General features: G+C 32.9%; 2 protein-coding genes across 2 annotated transcripts; both read left to right on the forward strand.

The window, feature by feature from the left end:
• Positions 1–8767: 8767 nt before the first annotated feature.
• Positions 8768–13013, forward strand: LOC108806152 (GDSL esterase/lipase At5g45960). Its single transcript, XM_018578188.2, has 5 exons — positions 8768–9146; positions 9225–9355; positions 11289–11522; positions 12109–12379; positions 12663–13013. The coding sequence occupies exons 1-5, from the start codon at positions 8837–8839 to the stop codon at positions 12857–12859; spliced, it is 1143 nt and encodes a 380-aa protein (XP_018433690.1). The 5' UTR covers positions 8768–8836; the 3' UTR covers positions 12860–13013.
• A 1161-nt stretch (positions 13014–14174) lies between these two features.
• On the forward strand, positions 14175–18937 carry LOC130495634 (uncharacterized). Its single transcript, XM_056987059.1, has 3 exons — positions 14175–14574; positions 14687–15057; positions 18743–18937. The coding sequence occupies exons 1-3, from the start codon at positions 14175–14177 to the stop codon at positions 18935–18937; spliced, it is 966 nt and encodes a 321-aa protein (XP_056843039.1).

Here is an 18937-nt window from a genome sequence, read left to right on the forward strand (position 1 = left end):
ATAACTAATGAAAGAGGTAAAAAAATCCTTCTATAACTTACTTTATAGATATATAAATATAAATAATATTTAGATTTATTAAAAAGTAATGCTATTTTTCCGTAAATTAAATTTTTCAATTCGATTTTTTAATCTAAATTTTTTTAACCTATATTTAAAAATAAAGTTTTAAAAAATTAAAATATTAGTTAAAAAATAAATCTCGCCTTTAAACACCACCCTTAAAATCTAAACAATAAATATTTATCATTTAACCATAGGAGTATAAATGTCATTTTACACTTTTTAATTGAAACATTTTGATTATTTTTACCTTTCTGTTCTATATTTATGTTAGAATAGATAGGCATAAGACTTATTATTTAGGATCCGGATCAGATCTGCGTTCCGCTCTGAAAATAGGATATATGGGGTGTCCGGATCCGAATGCGAATATTAAAATCTTAGATCCCTCAAATCGAATCTAGATATCTTAATTTTTAGATGATATCCGGGTTTGGATCTGTGTTTTTAAAATATTTAAATATATTATATGCATAACTATATTAATAAATTTTATAAAAATATTAAATTTATGTATTATTTTATATTATTTATATTTTAAAAATATTCTTATTTTAAAAATTAATCTTACGGATTCAGATCCAGAATCAGATACTTGCAGGTATCATAATGTCTAGACGAATATCTGAAACCCTGATATCCAGAAGGCACATATCCAAATCCGAATACTAAATCATGGATCCTTTCTACACCTAAATATATATATATATATATCACAAATTAAAAACAATATATATTTTTAAGAACTTAAAACAAACACCCGTTCGGATAAGCGGGTCAAACACTAGTAAACTTTTAATTCTAAACTAGAGTTATTACACTAACTATCTTACACTGTTCTCCTTTCTTATAGTGAACATTGTAGCATACATTCAAGCGTACACCATACACCATACATGTACACCATAACCTACATTGAATAGTGTACACCAAAACATATACACCTAAGCGCACAACAACATGTACACTGTCATGTTCAAGGAAAGGTAGACATTAAAGCTTTGATTTTGTTTGATTTATCTTGGAGGACAGACACAAACATATACAAAAAAAGTTTGACCAAGAATAATGGTTTCTTGTATCCCACAAAATCTTTGTTGTATAATAACTTACAAACATATTTTCTGAATTTACATTTATACTTTTATAAACATATATAATTTCTTGTTTTGGTTAATGAGATTTTCTTGACAAAAATTGAAATTAGTTTAGCAGAGGACATAAAAATAGCAAAAGCTATAGGAACTTTGATAGAGTCTTGATACCGAGAACTCAATAAACTCTGTAACTTTGATTAAGAATCAATGAAATAGCAGTAGCTTGAAGTACAATCTAGAATTACACTTTCATGATGAATGCAAATCTAGATCATCGTTCTCATAGCGAACGAGAGGTTCTGGTTCACATCACCAAGAACATACAACAACAAGCATAAAGAATTCAAATGAATGTAAAAGTTTATTTATCTTCAATCGTTAGCTCAAGTCTTCACTCATCGTTTCAGGAGCTAACGGCAAAGTCTCTAGTCGCACCAGAAGGTTCACCCAAGTCTTTTAAATCTTCAAACTCTCCTGCCATGTCATGACATCTCTTCCGTTTCTCATCTTGCGCACGTAAGCTTGATGGTACCTATCAATACTTCGCCCATCGAAACTAAAAGTTATATGAATAGAATGTTTAGTTAAATCAATCTAATCTCCATAACTTTTCTTGGACACTGAATCCGTGTTCCCTGTTGTAAACACCATATGTACGGTGGTGATTATACATAATTGGATCTAGTGGACACTGAACCCGTAAACAAGTAACAATGCCAATTATTATACATGTACAATGGTAAAAACATAAATATGTATGGTAAATATAGACCAACTCTTTCATTGTAATTCTGTTTCGGTGAATATAGACCAAGTTATATGAATAGAATGTTTAATTAAATCATTAAAATTTCCATAACATTTCTTGGACACTGAATCCGTGTTCCTTGCTTTAAACACCATTATTTGTACGGTGGTGATTATACATAATTGCGTCTAGTGGACACTGAATCCGTGTTCCGTGTTATAAACACCATCATTTGTACGGTGGTGATTATACATAATTGCGTCTAGTGAACACTGAACCTGTAAACAATGAACAATTCCAATTACTCCACATTTTCTATATAGGTGCTGTTCGTTTGCTCACCTGGGTGATCCATTTGGGTGAAGATGCAAGTTGATGTTCGATTTATGCATTAAAATGCTACATCTAGATGGATCACCCAACTGCAATTATGAAAACTCACTTCAAATCTTCATCCAAATGATGGTGAGTCTTCATGGAGCATCTGGGTGAAGGTGAGTCTCTGGGTGAAGGTGAGTCTTCACCAAAATTTTAATATTTTTTTCCTCAAAACAAAAGAAAATTCCCAACAAAACCGAAAACGCAATTTCCTGTCAAAACCGAAAGCGCAATTTCCTGTCAAAACCGAAAACACAATTTCCCGCCAAAACCGGGAAAACATAATTTTTCGGCAAAACTAGAAAACGCAATATCCCACCAAAATAGGAAAATCACAATTTTTCGTCAAAACCGAAAACGCAATTTCCTGCTAAAACCGGAAAAACGCAATATCCCGCCAAAACCGGAAAACGCGATTTCTCGCTAAAAACCGGAAAAAAATACTTTAACGCCAAAACCGAGAAAATGAAATTTCCCGCCAAAACCGGAAAAACATAATTTCCTGCAAAAATCAAAAATGCCATTCCCCATCAAAACCGGAAAACATAATTTCTCGTCAAAATCGGTCAATTTCCTGCCGAAACCGAAATAAACCAAATTTACCGCCGAAACCGAAAAACGCAATTTCTCGTCAAAAACGGAAAACTCAATTTCCGGCCAAAATGGGAAACCGTAATTTCCTGCCAAAACCGAAAACGCAATTTCCCGCCAAACTCGAAAAACGCAATTTCTCCTCAAAACCGGAAAAATGCAATTTCCCGTCAAAATCAGAAAACGCAATTTACCGCCAAAAATGAGAAAACACAATTTTCCTCCAAAAACAGAAAACACAATTTCCTGCCAAAACCGAGAAAACGCAATTTCCGCCAAAACCGGAAAAACACAATTTCTCGTCAAAACCGGAAAAATATAATTTCCGCCAAAACCAAGAAAACGCAATATCCCTCCAAAACTGGAAAATGCAATTTTCTGCCAAAACAGGAAAAACGCAATTTCCCGCCAAAACCGAAAAACGCAATTTCCCGCTAAAACTGAAAAACGCAATTTCTGGCCAAAACATGAAAAACGTTATTTCCCGCTAAAACGGTAAAACGCATTTTCCTACTAAAACGATAAAACGCATTTTTCTGCTAAAACGCTAAAAACGTAATTTTTCGTCAAAATAAGTTCATCTCGATGTAGATGCAAGTTGAAAAAAAAAAGCAAACAAACATAGTTGCATTTAGATGATTCATCTGGATGGATAAACGAAATGCAGAGATGAACAACACCAAGGTGGAGCATTTGGATAAGGCATCCATATGGACCATCTGGATGCATATTTTAGATGTACAAATGAACAGGGTCATATTCTATTTATTTACACATAAAATCATGTCTGTTTATTGTAATGGCGTTTCAAGTTTACTTTACATAACGTGCACAATGGTAAAAACATAATATGTATGGTGAATATAGAACAAGTCTTTCATTGTAATTCTGTTTCGGTGTTGTCCACTGTCCAGCTGTTTCACTAGTCAAACGAGTTTTGTCTACGACTGCTGTAACACTTACCGGCTGAGCCAAAGACGATAACAGTGGCGGCTACAAATGGCATATGTCTGTTATTATATAATTTCCTGAATACAAAGCGTTTTAAGTTTTCCATAAACCAGAAAATTAACTATAACGGTTACAATTTATTGTACTTAAATTTTTTAAAACACTTAAAAATATAAACTCTATCGTGTTCTTGAAAAGAATATTATTGGTATATTCCCTAATTAATAATGATTACTAATATAAACTCTAGCAAATCTTAGCAACTTCGATGTCAATCAATCATTAACTACAAAAAAAACACAACCATTTCCTGCACGCAATATATGGAATACAAAATATACACTTCAAAGATATTTATCACGATTAATATAAATTTAACTTGGCCAAAAAATCATATGAATTAAATGCAAACCGTTGGAAAAAAGGAACATAGATTTTTAACGCTAATTGTATTCAATAATAAATTTAATGCTAATTGTATTCGCCATAGCCGCTTCGTGCGGTCGCCGGATACGCCTTTCATTTTCATATCCGGTGTTGCTCTCTTCAGATCTAGAGGTTTCTGGCGATTGGAGCTGCTTGAGGACGACCTATTTCTTTGTCGTGTTCGTCCTCTGTTTCTTGTTGCAGACTCTCCGATTGGATTTCTCTGTTCCATGCAATTTTGATCTTAGTGTGGTGGCACGCTTGCTATCCCCTCTCATGCCCAGTTTTCCTTCCGGTGTAACAGCTAGTAGTTCGTTGGGCCTCATGGATAGGTTGGGGTTCTAGGTTTCACTATTCGCGTAAGATATGTGCTCTCTATTGGTTTGAGGTTCCTATGTTGGTTCTCTGAGAGTTACTGGCTTCTAGTGGAGCGATGGTTTTGTTGTTCATTTCCGGTTCCTTGTGGAGCTACGGCTTTTGAGTGTTTTGTTGACTCTCTCCTGCATCTTTCTGATAGCAAGTTTGTTACATTCTCTTCTTAATAAGTTAATGTCCACTGTAACAGGAATTGGTCTTTTAGTGATGGATCTCAAAATTGTGTTCTTTTCAAGCCACTACTGTGGATAAAAAAGGAACCAGTTTCAAAGATCCCAATTTGTGTTTTATCAATCTGGACCCTAATTTTGGATATTCGATATCAAGAGCAAATGGCACATAATTTCATCATCTCTGCGGCCTCATTTGTTCATGCTTAAGATGCTGTACCTGTTGCATTGTTCATGCTTAAAACAGGGCATGAACTTTTTAGTTCATCGCTAATAGTGTCACAAGTGGTCACTGCGTATCTTGCGACGGCTTGTCCTCAATGGCTTGGCCTCTCTATGAGAAGAGGCATCCAGTGATGGTTTACAGTCACATGGATGTGGAGCTGTGGATATTATGTTCTCCATGCAGCTATCCTTCACTTCTTCAGTTTACTGGTCTTTGATACGGCACCTAATGGTGTTTACTTTTTAGCCTTTAATTTCTAATTTATTTATTATGTTTTTTTTATTTTCCCCCAATCCTCTGTTTGTGAGGTGTGTGCCTCTTAGGGGGCTGTTTTGTTAAACTCTTTTTATTATTGAATACAATTAGCGTTAAAAAAAGGAACATAGAGGTTAAAAATCTCTTTTTAATGGTAGCTAAATATGCATAATTTTAGGAACAGAAACTTGGTCGAATATTAGGATATCTTGAGATAGGGTTACGATATAGCCGACATTACCAAAACCCTATATCTATCAACGTCCCTTCTTCTCTTCCTAAACAAACCACTACCATCAAACACATCTCACGTCTATGGCGTCAAATATGCAAATCACAAATCGGTTGCATCTACTCTGAAAAAGCTGCGATGATTAAGGATTCGAGGGCTTGGAGATCAAATTGGTATGTGCATGTCAAGGTGCTACTCACTTGGAAACAATGTAATATGGTATCCGGTGAAACCATGAAAATCATTTTGGCTGATGAGAATGTAAGGTTTCTTATCATTTATGTTTCTCCTATTAATTTAAATTGTTTCTCCTGTTCAAACAATTCTCATGGTTTCTCTAACGTGTAACAAGGACATAAACTTCATGCAACATGCAAGCAGACTTACATGGAGAGTCAAGGAAGTCTGCTTCCGGTTGGAGTATGATTATTGGCCATGAGAATCTTATTATGTTTCCATCTTTACAATGTTCTGATTTCGATTTTTCTTACAAAGAGTTAAAGAAATGTGATTTTCACCATCAAAACAAAGCTTTTGGAGTCGCAAATTATTCGTCAGTAAAGAGATGACTGTTTCTTTTGTCAAAAAAAAACAGAGACACTGTTTCTAGATCTCTCTTTTCTTTTCTTTTTTCTGTTTTTCCTTTTTTTACTTGAGAAAATGGTGACGGTCACTTTTAGATAACCTAAATTTTGCTGTGTTGGGCCAAGTCATCCAATTCATGTTGGATATATTATTCTTTTTCGTAAAACCTATAAAGTTGGGTAATTTCTTTTGGACCAATCAAGAGCCAATATTTATTTCCTATAGTGTTAGATGTAAAATTATAAATAAAATCACTGTATTTTGTTACTTAATAACAAACTTAATTGATTTGAAACAAATCCATATACTTTTAAAGTTATAAATTAGCCAATAATATATATATATATATATATAAAATAAATTGGCATTCGATTATATATTATTATTGTTATATCTCAGTACTTATCATTCTAAAACATATAAGAAACTACTACACATAACAAAAATACATTTTTTTATTATAAATATGCATGTTATAAAAAAATATGTTACTAAATAATATATTTCAAAAGGAAACAAACCACGCTTTCAAAGCGCGGATCAAAATCTAGTCGTAACTTAAATTTTAATATGGGTGCTAATTTGGGAGTGGTCTCATCAGTGCCATCGTCTACTAATAAAGTTTTTGAAACGTAAGCTTATTTACAAAATTATTATTTAATATTATCTTCTTTTTTGGTCAATTTATTTAATATGATCTATTAACTGGTAAAATATTTTTTTTAAAAGTTGAAATAAACTGAACATGGAATATACTAGTATTTTGTAACTTTCTTTGCTATAAACAAAACTCAAATTTTAATATGGGTGCTAATTTGCTATAATAAAATTTGTTAAACATAAGCTTAGGCCTACTGTTGTATATAAAGCATACGGATTTACAAAATAATTATTCAATATGACTTATCGGTAAAATAATGTTTTGAAAAGTTGTAATAACTTGTACATGGATTACTACTAATATTGTTATAACTTTTTGCTATATTTTCTTTTTTGGACAATAACTTTTTGCTATAATAAAAACTTAAATTTAAATCTTGGGCTTATTGGCCCAATAACCCAAAACAAAAATTAAATTTTTAGCAAGAAGTTAGAAAAAGATAGGAAGAGAAAAAAATGAGAGAAAGAATGTTTCTGGTTAGATAGTGAGTTTTTTTTTTATAGTTATAGAGTGCAATTCCCTTAAATATTTATGGGTTTTTTTAGGGAATAACCAAAAAAAAATAGAAATTAGATTTTTAGAGAGATTGAAGAGAAAAGAGGAGAGAGGGTGGGATTTTAGATAGATTGTGAATTATGGTTTTTTTTAGGTTATTAAGCCCAATTTCCCAATATTTATCCACATTTAAGAAAACGCAATCAATTCATTTTTCCTCTGTCATATTTTTAATAAAGTAATTATTGTGATAAAACTAATTTACTATTAATATCATTGATTGTAAACCGCCAAATATTTTTTGTGAAATAAATTTAAATAAACAATTTTATATTAAATAATATTTATCTGTACGTTACCATTTTATAAACTAAACATAAAACAATAAAATCCTCTTCGTAAATTTTTAATCAAAAAAAGATTAGTTTAAAAGTTATTAGAACAATTAAGTAAAAGTATTAAGTAAAAGTAGATATTATTTTATTTGTCTTATGGCATTAAAAAAACTAATGTTCTGCTCTGGGTCCCCTCATGCAAAATTAGTAGTTGTACTATACATTTAAAAGAAATTAATAAACACCCGCAATTTACAACATTTAGTGTAGCATTACAGCATTTAAAGCCTTCACCTAAATAAGACTACAAGTTGCATTTCACTAATCGATCCATGTGATAATTCATCCAAATAGATAGTTTCCGTTTTATGGTAACAGGGCAGTTTCTATTTTAGTGTTATCAGTACTTTTTCCTTAAACTAAACTTTGTTTTGCGATTTTTTTTTTTGGTTCAGTAAAAGGAAATATATCTTCAAGAAATTAGTACTACTATCATAATTATTTGATGGGACTACTTCCATTTCTCTTCGGTTCTTGATTACATTTTCCTTTTGAAATATAGAAAATAGAATCCTTACAATGTGTTCTGTGGATTGTTTGGTTTGGATCGAGCCTTCGGTTCAGAATCAGTTTTGGATATAAATTAACTTAAATATACTATATATTTTAGTAATTTGCGACTGAACAGAAATAAAGCTCTTGTGAGGAAGACGAAGTTGAGAGACTTTGGAAAGTAGTGAATATTGACAAAAAAAAGGAAACTATTGAATAGTTTCTTTTGATTAAATGTCAATATACAAGTGATTATATACAAATTTTATCTGGTACAAACCGGTTCTAACTAAACCGAAGTCTAATGTCTAAACCACATTCTGGTATCTAATAATATTATACCATGTTTATTATAAGACATAAAATGTTTTTGACATGATGGAAACTATGATTTCTAATATTTATATCTAGATGTAAATGTTTTTTATATAAATACTTCTGAGGAGGAATTTAGTTACAGATTTGCCTCGATCTTGACAATACTAGTTTATTTGAGCATGAAACTGAAAATTTAAACTGATTTAGTTTACTTTATTGAGCAAATTTTTGATTCAATTATAATATTTATTTGGTTGGATCAATTAAAAAGTAGTATACACCCCTTATAAATACGATCGGATATTTTATTATGTTATGTGCTTACACTAGAAGGTGTCAACCAAACTTCTCATTTGTCTCCCTCCAAACGTTCACAACATGAGAAGTCATCACACGCATTCTTCGTTTTCCTTATCCTTCATCTTCTTTATGTTCCTATTCTTCAATATCTTCTCATTCTCCACACCAAAACTCGAACCGGTAAATCCTGGTCCAGTCGGATCATACCATAAACGTAAACAACCAGTCTCAGCTATTCTGGTTTTTGGAGATTCAACCGTGGATCCTGGGAATAACAACTACATCGAAACAGCATTCAAGTGTAACTTTCCTCCTTATGGACTCGATTTCAAAAACAGCATTCCCACCGGTAGATTTTGTAATGGTCGACTGGTGACAGATTTCGTCGGTTAGTATTCATATACTATTTATTTGTTTTACTGAAATATCGTGATTGTATAATGAATCTTTAACATCATATGTACAGGTTCATACATCGGGGTGAAAGAATTTGTGCCGGCATATTTGGACCCAAATCTTGGAATAAATGACCTAATGAGTGGAGTTAGCTTTGCTTCAGCTGGTTCTGGATTTGATCCCCTCACTCCAACCATTGGTGTTAGTATCCACTATCCAGTCTCTTCTCTATCTTTTCATTTTGTTTTAGAACAGATTAACAAACAAACGATATTTATTATATTTGGGTCTTTATGGTCCTATAACTATTTTGGTGCTGATCAGACTTCCAAACGGAGATATATATTACGTTTCAAATCTAGATCTAAGATACGTTTTCGAAGAACTATAAATTTAGGATTATCAATGATGCATAAATATACAACTTTCTTTGTTCTATATGAAATATTACATTCTTCAATATTCGAGGAATATATTTCTATATGCCATATGAACAAAACCAATCATTTAATTGTTGGGCCAATTTCATTTAATTCTAAGATTAAAAATTTGAAATCTCATAAATTTTTATGTAAAAAAGCTAGTGTTTATTCACGGGCCGGTAGGTTCGAGAATGCGACAAAGAAAACTGAAACTAATAATCACCATCTTAAATCAATCATTATTATTTTTTGGTCAAATAAAATCATTATTTAACGACAAAAAGATAGCGAGTTTTGGCATTTTTATCTAGGTACCGCACCGGATACCAATATCCAAAAATTATCGCGAGTAGACTCGTTGAAGCCAAATAAAACGAGTTAAAATTTTGGCCCTCAGCTCTCGTGATTTATTAATATTGGTCATCTTTGAGTCTTTTCGTCTCCACATAGGAGTTCTATCTATGGCCAGCTCGAGTTGTTATTTTAAGAACTAACCATTAAGAAATCAACTATACACCTAGCCGTTTTAGCCTTTTATGTTTAACTTAGAATTTAAAAAGTAATATAACAATTTGAATTTTTATTATATTTTTTTGTCAAGACCAAAGAAATTTGGAAAGTAAAGTTGGAAAACAAAATATGGAAAAGCACATAAAAGCAGTGCCGTGCCAAGAGTTTTGGGGACCTAAAGCAAATTTGAAAAATAAATTTATTTGTAGTTATGTTAAGAAAACAATATATCGTGACTAATCATGTCAACCATATACATAAGTCTAATGTTTAAAAAAAAATTATTACATATATGTATAGTCATGCTTACATAAGATAGGAGAAAAGAACTGAAAATATTAAGAGATTTGGTCGAATGCATGTGGAGTGCATCTTTGAAAAACGGTTAAACCACTGAGTTAGATGTGACTTTTGTTATTTAGGAGCCCCAAATATATCTAGTTTAAATGGGGGCCTCAGGCAAATGCCTTTTTCAATGAACTGTAGGCACGCCTCTGCATAAAAGAAGCTATATTTTGTGTTAGTGCAGGAACCAACGACTTCATCATTTTTCAATTCCAAAATTTTCTTCTTATTATTTAAAATACGATAAAATATACCAATTTAACATTTTCATTGCAAGTAAAATTGCTAATTAATAATTATAGTGATTTGGACTCAAATACTGCAATTATTCATTCCAACTCAACAATTATATTAGTGTACTGTTAGCTAATGAAAAATTATATAGTTTGTAGTTATAATATTTATATGAATAATTAAATATATTTTAAAATCCAAATATATTAAGAATTAACTTCAATATTAAGTCTGTGTTAATTATTTATTTTATTTATTTTTACGATACATATATAATTTCCCATAAATAAAATATTCAATTTCAATCTATCAGTAATTAAAAACAATATTGATGATTTGATATATCCCATATCCAGTATTTATACTATTAATAATACATTGATATGATTAGAAGATGATGTAATAATGTTCAAACGAACAACATGAGCATTTAGATGAATTGTCTAAACACAAAGTTTGCATTTAGATGCATTGTCGAAACACAAAAAACGAATAGAACCATATTAAAATAAGGGTTCTAAACGGTGAAAGTGATATATATTTCGGATATTTTTCTTTTGCTTTTCAATCTTTTTTAATAATTAATATATTGTGTATTGTTGCTTTCATTGGTGGGGCGGTAGAACGTGATAGACATACCAACTCAACTGGAGCATTTCAGAGAATACAAGAGAAAATTGGAGAGTAAAATTGGAAAACAAAATATGGAAAAACACATAAAAGAAGCTATATTTTGTGTCAGTGCAGGAACCAACGATTTCGTCATAAACTATTTTTTGGTTCCAATTCGAAGGAAAAGTTTCACTATTGAAGCTTATCAGCAATTCGTTACTTACAATCTCAAGCAACTTATCCAGGTAATTATATTTTTACTTTTTGTAAATGTTTTCCATTTTGGATGTTTAATATCGAATTTTCTTTAGTTGTAATAATAATTTGTAGATTTTGGCAACAAAAAGATAGAAATTAATTTTGGGTGGTGTATCGGTATATGCTTGATTTATAATTAAATAAAACACGTTGTGGTATTATAAAATGTCAATAATTAAACAAGAAATATCTGACCATTGTTTTCATAAAATGTCAAAATATTACAAATACTAGGTTTGTGAGAGGTTCATAAAGGTTTAGTTAGGATTCTAAAAATCAAAAATCCCTTCCCAAATGGTTATGATATATATCTTTCCTGAATCTAAAATTATTAACACTTTTGGAATATTTCGTACCTTAAAATTTGTTATTTCTTAGTGTATATATGCTTTCCACTTAGGCTCGGATTACTAAATTTTATAGTTACTAAAATGGGTCTGGTATCATTGTTCATCTTGATTCTAGTGTGTCAATTTGTTTTTGTTTGGACTTTGGACAACGACCGGTTTAGTTTGTATTTAATAAATTTCTTATGAAATATACTTTTTATATTGATGGTTATATAATGGCTAGGATTTATGGCATGAAGGAGCAAGAATAATAACGGTGGCAGGTTTGCCACCAATTGGGTGTTTACCAATTGTTATAACCGTGTTCTCCGGCGAACCTTTGACCAACCGTCGTTGTATTGACCGTTTCTCCACCGTGGCCATAAACTACAATTTCTACTTACAAAAAGAATTGGACCTCATGCAAAAAAGTTTGGCCCACCTTGGGTCCAAGATCTTTTACCTAGACGTGTACAACCCACTCTATGAGATCATTCTTGATCCTCGAAAATTCGGTAAGCAAGCACATTAACCCATTAATACTCTGTGGATACAGTTTTAGCCTTTTGGGATAATCAAAAAAAAATAAATCCAAGATAATATACGGCATTTTAAGAAATAAGAAAGTATTATTTTCTATCAAAAATTCAGGCTTAAGAGTTTATGTTTTGGATTTACATTTTGATGCAAGTTTTAGGGTTTAGGAATTTTAAGAATTTTCGTTACTTTTCGTTGTACCAATGTGAGTTCTTCTTTTAACATATATATACAATATTTATATATATTTGCATGTTATAGGATTTGAAGAAGTGAGCAGGGGATGTTGTGGAATTGGATACTTAGAGGCATCGGTCTTGTGCAATCCAAAGTCATATTTGTGCTCTAATACATCTGCTTATGTCTTTTTTGATTCCATCCATCCAAGTGAGAAGACTTACTTTATCCTCTTTAAGGCACTCCGACCAATTATTGATTCCTTTCTCGGTTCTTTCTGAAAATTATAATTAGTTAATACATCTGATTGTCACTATTAGATAATTGATCAGTTGATCCTAAATACACTGATATCATGTTTGGTGATGAAATGTAGTGATGGCTTATGTAATAATAATACAAATTGAAATCAAATGAAATTTATAAGTTACTAGATATGCTGTTTCTTTTGTTCCGTTCATAGAAATTAATTAAAAGAACCAAATCAAAATTATAACGGAAACAAACCTACATTACATCTCTTGATCAATTTGTTTTGTAGTTATAAACCCGAGTGTGCAAATTCAATGGCACACACTAAGATTTATAACTAAATAAAAATTTGAAAAATTAAGTGAGATATTTCTCATGTTATCAATTATGATATTTGTCACATATTTATTCTCTAGCCTAAAGATATAACAGCTTTTAGTCTAATTCAATCACAACCACATTTTTCATACACTATGATAATAATATGAACTTGTAACATATTATAAACAAATTCTAGCATCTTGCAATTCATTCAAAGAATTGTAATCATAATGCAGGAAACTTTGAAAGTTTGTTATAGCTTCCTTAATCATGATATTATCTCTGATTTGCATATAAGTCTCTGGTACTATTACTACTTTTTCTTAAATGTTGTTTACAAAAAAAAATCGGTAAGGGCTGACAAATTAAATTAAGCTGCACTAATTATAAGACTTACCAAACCCAGTTGAAAATTTACAAAACAGTCAACGCAAGGAAAAGCTATTTGTTTGCTATTGGTAGCAGTGAGCATGATTATATGTTCCACATTATTCCTCCGGAATAACTAAATAAATTAATTTCATATCATCCCCTCGGTTTTCTATTACGATCAATGGGGAGCTTGCTGGCTTTTTTGTGGGTAAGAAAGGGTAAAGGAAAGGGGACTCTATCTCTCCTTACCTATTCATTATGGTAATGGAAGCTCTATCCAAAATGGTAGAAGAGGCAGTGGACCAAGGACGCATTCGACTGCATCCAAAATGCACAGACCCTCTTTTTTTTCATCTATTGTTTGCTGATGATTTACTAATCTTTTTTGATGGGTCTCGCTATTCTATCACCGGTATCTTGGATGTAACAGTTTAAGGAGTATAGTGGGCTGGATATGAACCCCGCAAAGTCAAAACTGTTTTTTGGAGGATATTTGGACATACATAAGTCAATTCTGAGTGATCTATTTGATATTAAACTTGGCTCATTCCCTGCTCGGTACTTGGGTCTACCGCTGAAATCCGGCCGTATTAGTCAAGCAACCCTGCAGCCTTTCATAGAGCAGTCACATCTAAGATCCACGACTGGACAATGAAATACTTATCCTTTGCTGTGAAGATCCGTCTTGTCTCTTCGATTATTTATGGGAAAGTAAACTTCAGGAGCTCTGTCTATACATTACCAAAGAGTTTCTATGCAATATTGACTCTCTTTGTGCCTCGTTTCTATGGAGTAATAAATCCTTTCCATCTCGAGGTGCAAGAGTTGCTTGGAAGGATATCTGCATGCCAAAGGAGGGGGGGGGATCTAGGAATAAGATTGTTGGAAGATTTTCAAGTGGTGTTTCAGCTCAAGCATGCTTGTAAGTATTTCACTAATGCTGACTCTCTGTGGGTGAGGTGGTTAAAATCGAATGTTTTCCACTGGAGACCTTTCTGGTTAATGGAGGATTCAAACAGGTTGTCAAAACCAGTGCGGAGTATGTTGGGAGGTTAAGGACAAGCTGGTGGATTTCTTAAGATGCCAGATAAACAACGAATAGACAGCTTTGTTTTGGCATGATTCTTGGTGTGATTTGGGTCCGTTTTTGAGCTTCGTTGGAGATACATGGCCTCATCAGCTGCGGCTTAGGCTGACTGCAACAGTTGCTGAAGTTATCAGAAATGGATCTTGGAATCTCCCTTCAGCAAGATCACAACAATCTGAACTGCTGCAAATTGCTCTTACTGAGATTCAACCTTCAAATTCAGAGCTCAGAGAAGATTTGTTTCTCTGGATCCAGTCAAATGGCTCCTTTGGTTCTACTTTCTCCTCCAAGACAACATGGGACTTAGTTAGACACTCATCTCCACCTCAGCAGTGGCATAAGGTTATCTGGTTCAAGGAGCATATCCCTAGAAACTCTTTCATTGCTTGGCTAGCTCTTCTTCGTCGACTGCTAAAACGTGATCGGTTGAGGCGCTGGGGGATGAATGTCCTGGATCAATGTGTTCTCTGTTCCTCGGCTCAGGAAACACACCAACATCTATTTTTTGAGTGTCGATTCTCTAGCATCATTTGGTATTTGTTTGCTGAAAAAGTCGCTCCTAACCCGCCGCAAGACATTCACTATGTCGCTGCTTGGATCAACATGACTAGAACATATCTTTCACTGCAGGCTCGGTGTATCCTTAAGCTCATATTTGATACACTAAAAATGAATCCTTGCTACTGCCAAGTTAACAGTTGCAATTGTAGTAATTGAGATTCAAATCCAGAGGACCAGTCTACACTCTAGTTCTATGAGTTCCGAAATCAAGCTAAGAAGAAGATAAAGATTTGGTTTTAAAAGGTGACGTAGAGAACAAGTAAAAGCACAAGCGATTAATTCAAGTTAAAAGGAGTTAATCTAGGATGAATGCGAGTGATCTCAATCACGACCGAGCAACTATTCAGGTTCGATACAGTTCTATCTAGAACTCGGAGAACAGGCTAGAACAACACACTGTCGTGTAGTTGATCCTTTCACCGATCAGGCCCAGCTCCTAAGATGTCGCTTGGTCTGAGATCTGATGGTGAACCTTAATGAACGACTCCGATTTGTTCACAATGCACCTTAACATCTACTTTCGTGTGGCTAAGGATGCAGTGCTCATTCATACAGGATCTAGCAACCTATTACACTTTTGATGCACAGATTTACTTGGGATCAAACGCTAGATGATCAGTTTAACGCAGGCATGAAACAATGAATGAATGAAGATTTACTAAATGATAACCTATCTATGCTCAGTCGCGAATGCACTCTATCACCCTAGATCAACAGTCGACTACTCAATCATGATGCAAAGAAGAACAACAGATGAAACTGAAATACTCATGATCAGATTAAGAAGAAATAAACTAGGGTTCAGGTTGTTCTCTCGAGGGAGATGAGAGCCGTCGCCCTTACAAAAGCTTGAATCCAAAAGTATGAAACTTGTCTCTTGCAAAACTAGCGTAAAAAAAATAGAAAATAGACATATGGCGTTTTTATATGGAGGCGCCAATCAGAAGAAAATAGATTAGGGCAACAGGGCTTAAATTCCCGAAATAGGAGTTTCCATATTCGTCTGGAACAATCTCCGGATCATTCCGTCTGCTTGTTCCGCTTGCGATAGAACAGTCTCGGGACTGTTCTCTTGAGTGTTCTCCGCAGGAATGCTCCAAAACGACTTCTTTTCATCAAGCACCTTCTCTTCTTCCTTCTACTAACTCCAGACCTGTAAAAGGTCAAAAAGGACTAGACTGACACGAATTAGTGACTTGAAACAAATGAAAACATATATACAATGATGTGAAAAACACCATATATCAATATTCCAAGCCACCATTACATGATATGGAAGGAACAGAACATGAGGTTATTCTCTGCCAGGTTCTCATCGGCGCAAATGATCAGAGCTGCAGTGGATCGCCGAATCCGTGACAGGTTGCTCTCCATCAAGTCTTCTCCCCGGGTCCAGCCTTCTCTCCTCTTCTTTTTCTTCTTCTGCACTAGATCGCCATGATGATCCCTTTTTGTATGTCTTTTTGTACTGGATTGTTTATGTTCGTTTATGGTGTAAGAACATCCTCAATCCAAAGAGCTTAAATTAGGGTGCTTAATTTTTTTTTTGCTTTTTCAGATTAAAAAAAAAGTGAACCAATCGCGGACCGCCACATATTAATGGGGCCCGCAAACAGTTTGAGCAACACCAGATCTGCGACCGTTAATCAAGCGCTTCTTCTTCTTCTTCTTTCTTCTTCTTCTTCTCTTTCCTTCTTTTTCTTAATTAAAAAATCCTAAGTTACTTCCTAATCTCCTTGCATTGAGGATGCTCTAATAAGATGTTAAAAACATGTAAACTTTTTCAAAAAATGTATGAATTTAATATGATTACCAAAAACGACAACAAAAAATTAAAATGCATAATTTTTATTCCGTGGAAAAATAAAGCCTCATGTGTCAAGTAAAAAAAGGTTTAGCAAAAAATTAAAAAAGGGTACGCATAGGTAACTCAACCGTTTTTCAATCAAAGCCATGATCCCCACCTTTTTACGTGTAAATGGTTTAGGGCTAACTGAATAAAATTTAAAATCTTCTCTTTTTTTTTGCATTGAACTATAAAATCTTTAACAACAATTTTTTTGTACAAACTGATGTTAGTTCTGGCTGGTTTCTTCATATCTTTTTTTTTTCTTTTTCTGCATCAATTTGAATTTTTTATCATTCATTGCATGAATTATTTTTGTATGCCGGCTTCATCACTAAGTTTCATGACGAGTTCATAAGAAAACTTATTATGCAAAATCTGAGCTAACAAAAGAAAAACATTAAGCATCGATTTTTGTATTGTTGAGTTTTTTGAAAATATTTTAGTACGCTGCAGATATGTATCAGAAATCAAAGCTAAAAAGAAAAAGAAAAAGAAGACAAAAAATATGAGGAATTAGTTTCAAAAAAAAAATGAGGAATCAAAGAAAAGTTTGGATGAGATATGTTTTGAGTAAAGTTGGTGAAGGTTTGAAGGTAATGGATAGATAGAGTTGCAGAACGTTTTTTTGTCAGCAAGAGTTGCAGAACGTTTAACCATTCAAAATTCAGGTAAACAATAATTTTAGTTACTTTTTAGTTTTGTCACTTTAAATTAAATTTCTAATCATTTTCTGTAATTAGTTTTAAAATTCCTTAAAAAAATATATACAATAGTTTTTTAATGACTATCTCCTATTCTGGCAACTTCTCCGCTCACCGCATTGTTGGGAGATCTATGCATTTCTAGAGACGGTTTTCAAATGTTTTCAAAACCCATTAGTTGGGTCATTCAACTTCGTTTTCGATTTTTTTGTATTCGTTCGAACGCGGGTTTTAGGATTAAAAGTGAAGATCTTCTACAGGATTCTTTTCTTCTTAGCCACCTTTATTTTTTGTTTTGTTTTTGTTTTAGTTGTGTTAGCTTCTACATTTATCATCGAGTATTTCTTTGGTTGTAACCGACTTGTATCATCAGATGTTTCATTTTAATATAAGAATTTGTTGTCCAAATTTTTTTTAATGACTATCTAAAAACAGAAAATAGTTAAAGTTTTTAAATAAACACTTTTCCTGAAATACTTAATTAATAATTCAAAGAATCAAAAATTTAATCATAAAAATCAAATTTTCATCTCAATATTTTTGGAAAATATTGCAAACATGTAACCATTTTAAAATTAATATCAAAAGTTTTGTTTAACCCCTCCTCCTTTCAACCCATTTGTTTAAATTTGAATGCACCATAAAATATTTGACATAAAACAATTTAATTCTAAGTGAAAATTATACCATGATCAAATAATGTTGAAGACAGTAAAATATTTTTTTTTTGTTTGCCGTTAAAAAAAAATAATGTTGAAGACAGTAAAATTAACATGTGCTTAGCATGGGTGTTGATACTAGTATTGTATAAAAATCCCTAATGAGTCCGGTGTACCGGAAACAGTTGAGTCCAATAACATATGATTTAAAATAAAGGATTCTAATAACAATAGATTTAAAGGAGGAGGGCAAGCAGAGAAAAGAATTGTTGAAGCGCTAGACTTGCATCTCCGACGAACACGAGCTGGCTACAAGATCTGAAAACTCCGCAACTTCACTCTGAGTTGGTGGGTGTTTGTAGCCGACCTGTCGATCCATTCACGGTGTCGCTTCAACGGTTGAGCTGCTCCAAGAGGTGACCCTCAACCACAAACGCCGGGATCTCGAAATTCTGACTCTCACCATTGTCTTCGTAGACTCCATTGACGCATTGCCGTCACAGAATGACCTAGAGCACCAAACAAACCTAAAGATTCATCCTGTCAAGACCAGATAA

The sequence above is a fragment of the Raphanus sativus genome, chromosome 6 (genome assembly GCF_000801105.2).
Source record: "Raphanus sativus cultivar WK10039 chromosome 6, ASM80110v3, whole genome shotgun sequence".
Classification (NCBI taxonomy): domain Eukaryota; kingdom Viridiplantae; phylum Streptophyta; class Magnoliopsida; order Brassicales; family Brassicaceae; genus Raphanus; species Raphanus sativus.

Bases quoted from the DNA above. Each gene is read 5' to 3' on its own strand.
- LOC108806152 (XM_018578188.2), top strand. From the start codon at position 8,837: ATGAGAAGTCATCACACGCATTCTTCGTTTTCCTTATCCTTCATCTTC. The intron at 9,356-11,288 runs GTTAGTATCCAC...GTGGGGCGGTAG, and splicing joins CCCTCACTCCAACCATTGGT to AACGTGATAGACATACCAAC. The intron at 11,523-12,108 runs GTAATTATATTT...TATAATGGCTAG, and splicing joins ATCTCAAGCAACTTATCCAG to GATTTATGGCATGAAGGAGC.
- LOC130495634 (XM_056987059.1), top strand. From the start codon at position 14,175: ATGAAATACTTATCCTTTGCTGTGAAGATCCGTCTTGTCTCTTCGATT. The intron at 14,575-14,686 runs GTTAAGGACAAG...GCTTCGTTGGAG, and splicing joins AGTGCGGAGTATGTTGGGAG to ATACATGGCCTCATCAGCTG. The intron at 15,058-18,742 runs GTCCTGGATCAA...GGGTGTTTGTAG, and splicing joins TGAGGCGCTGGGGGATGAAT to CCGACCTGTCGATCCATTCA.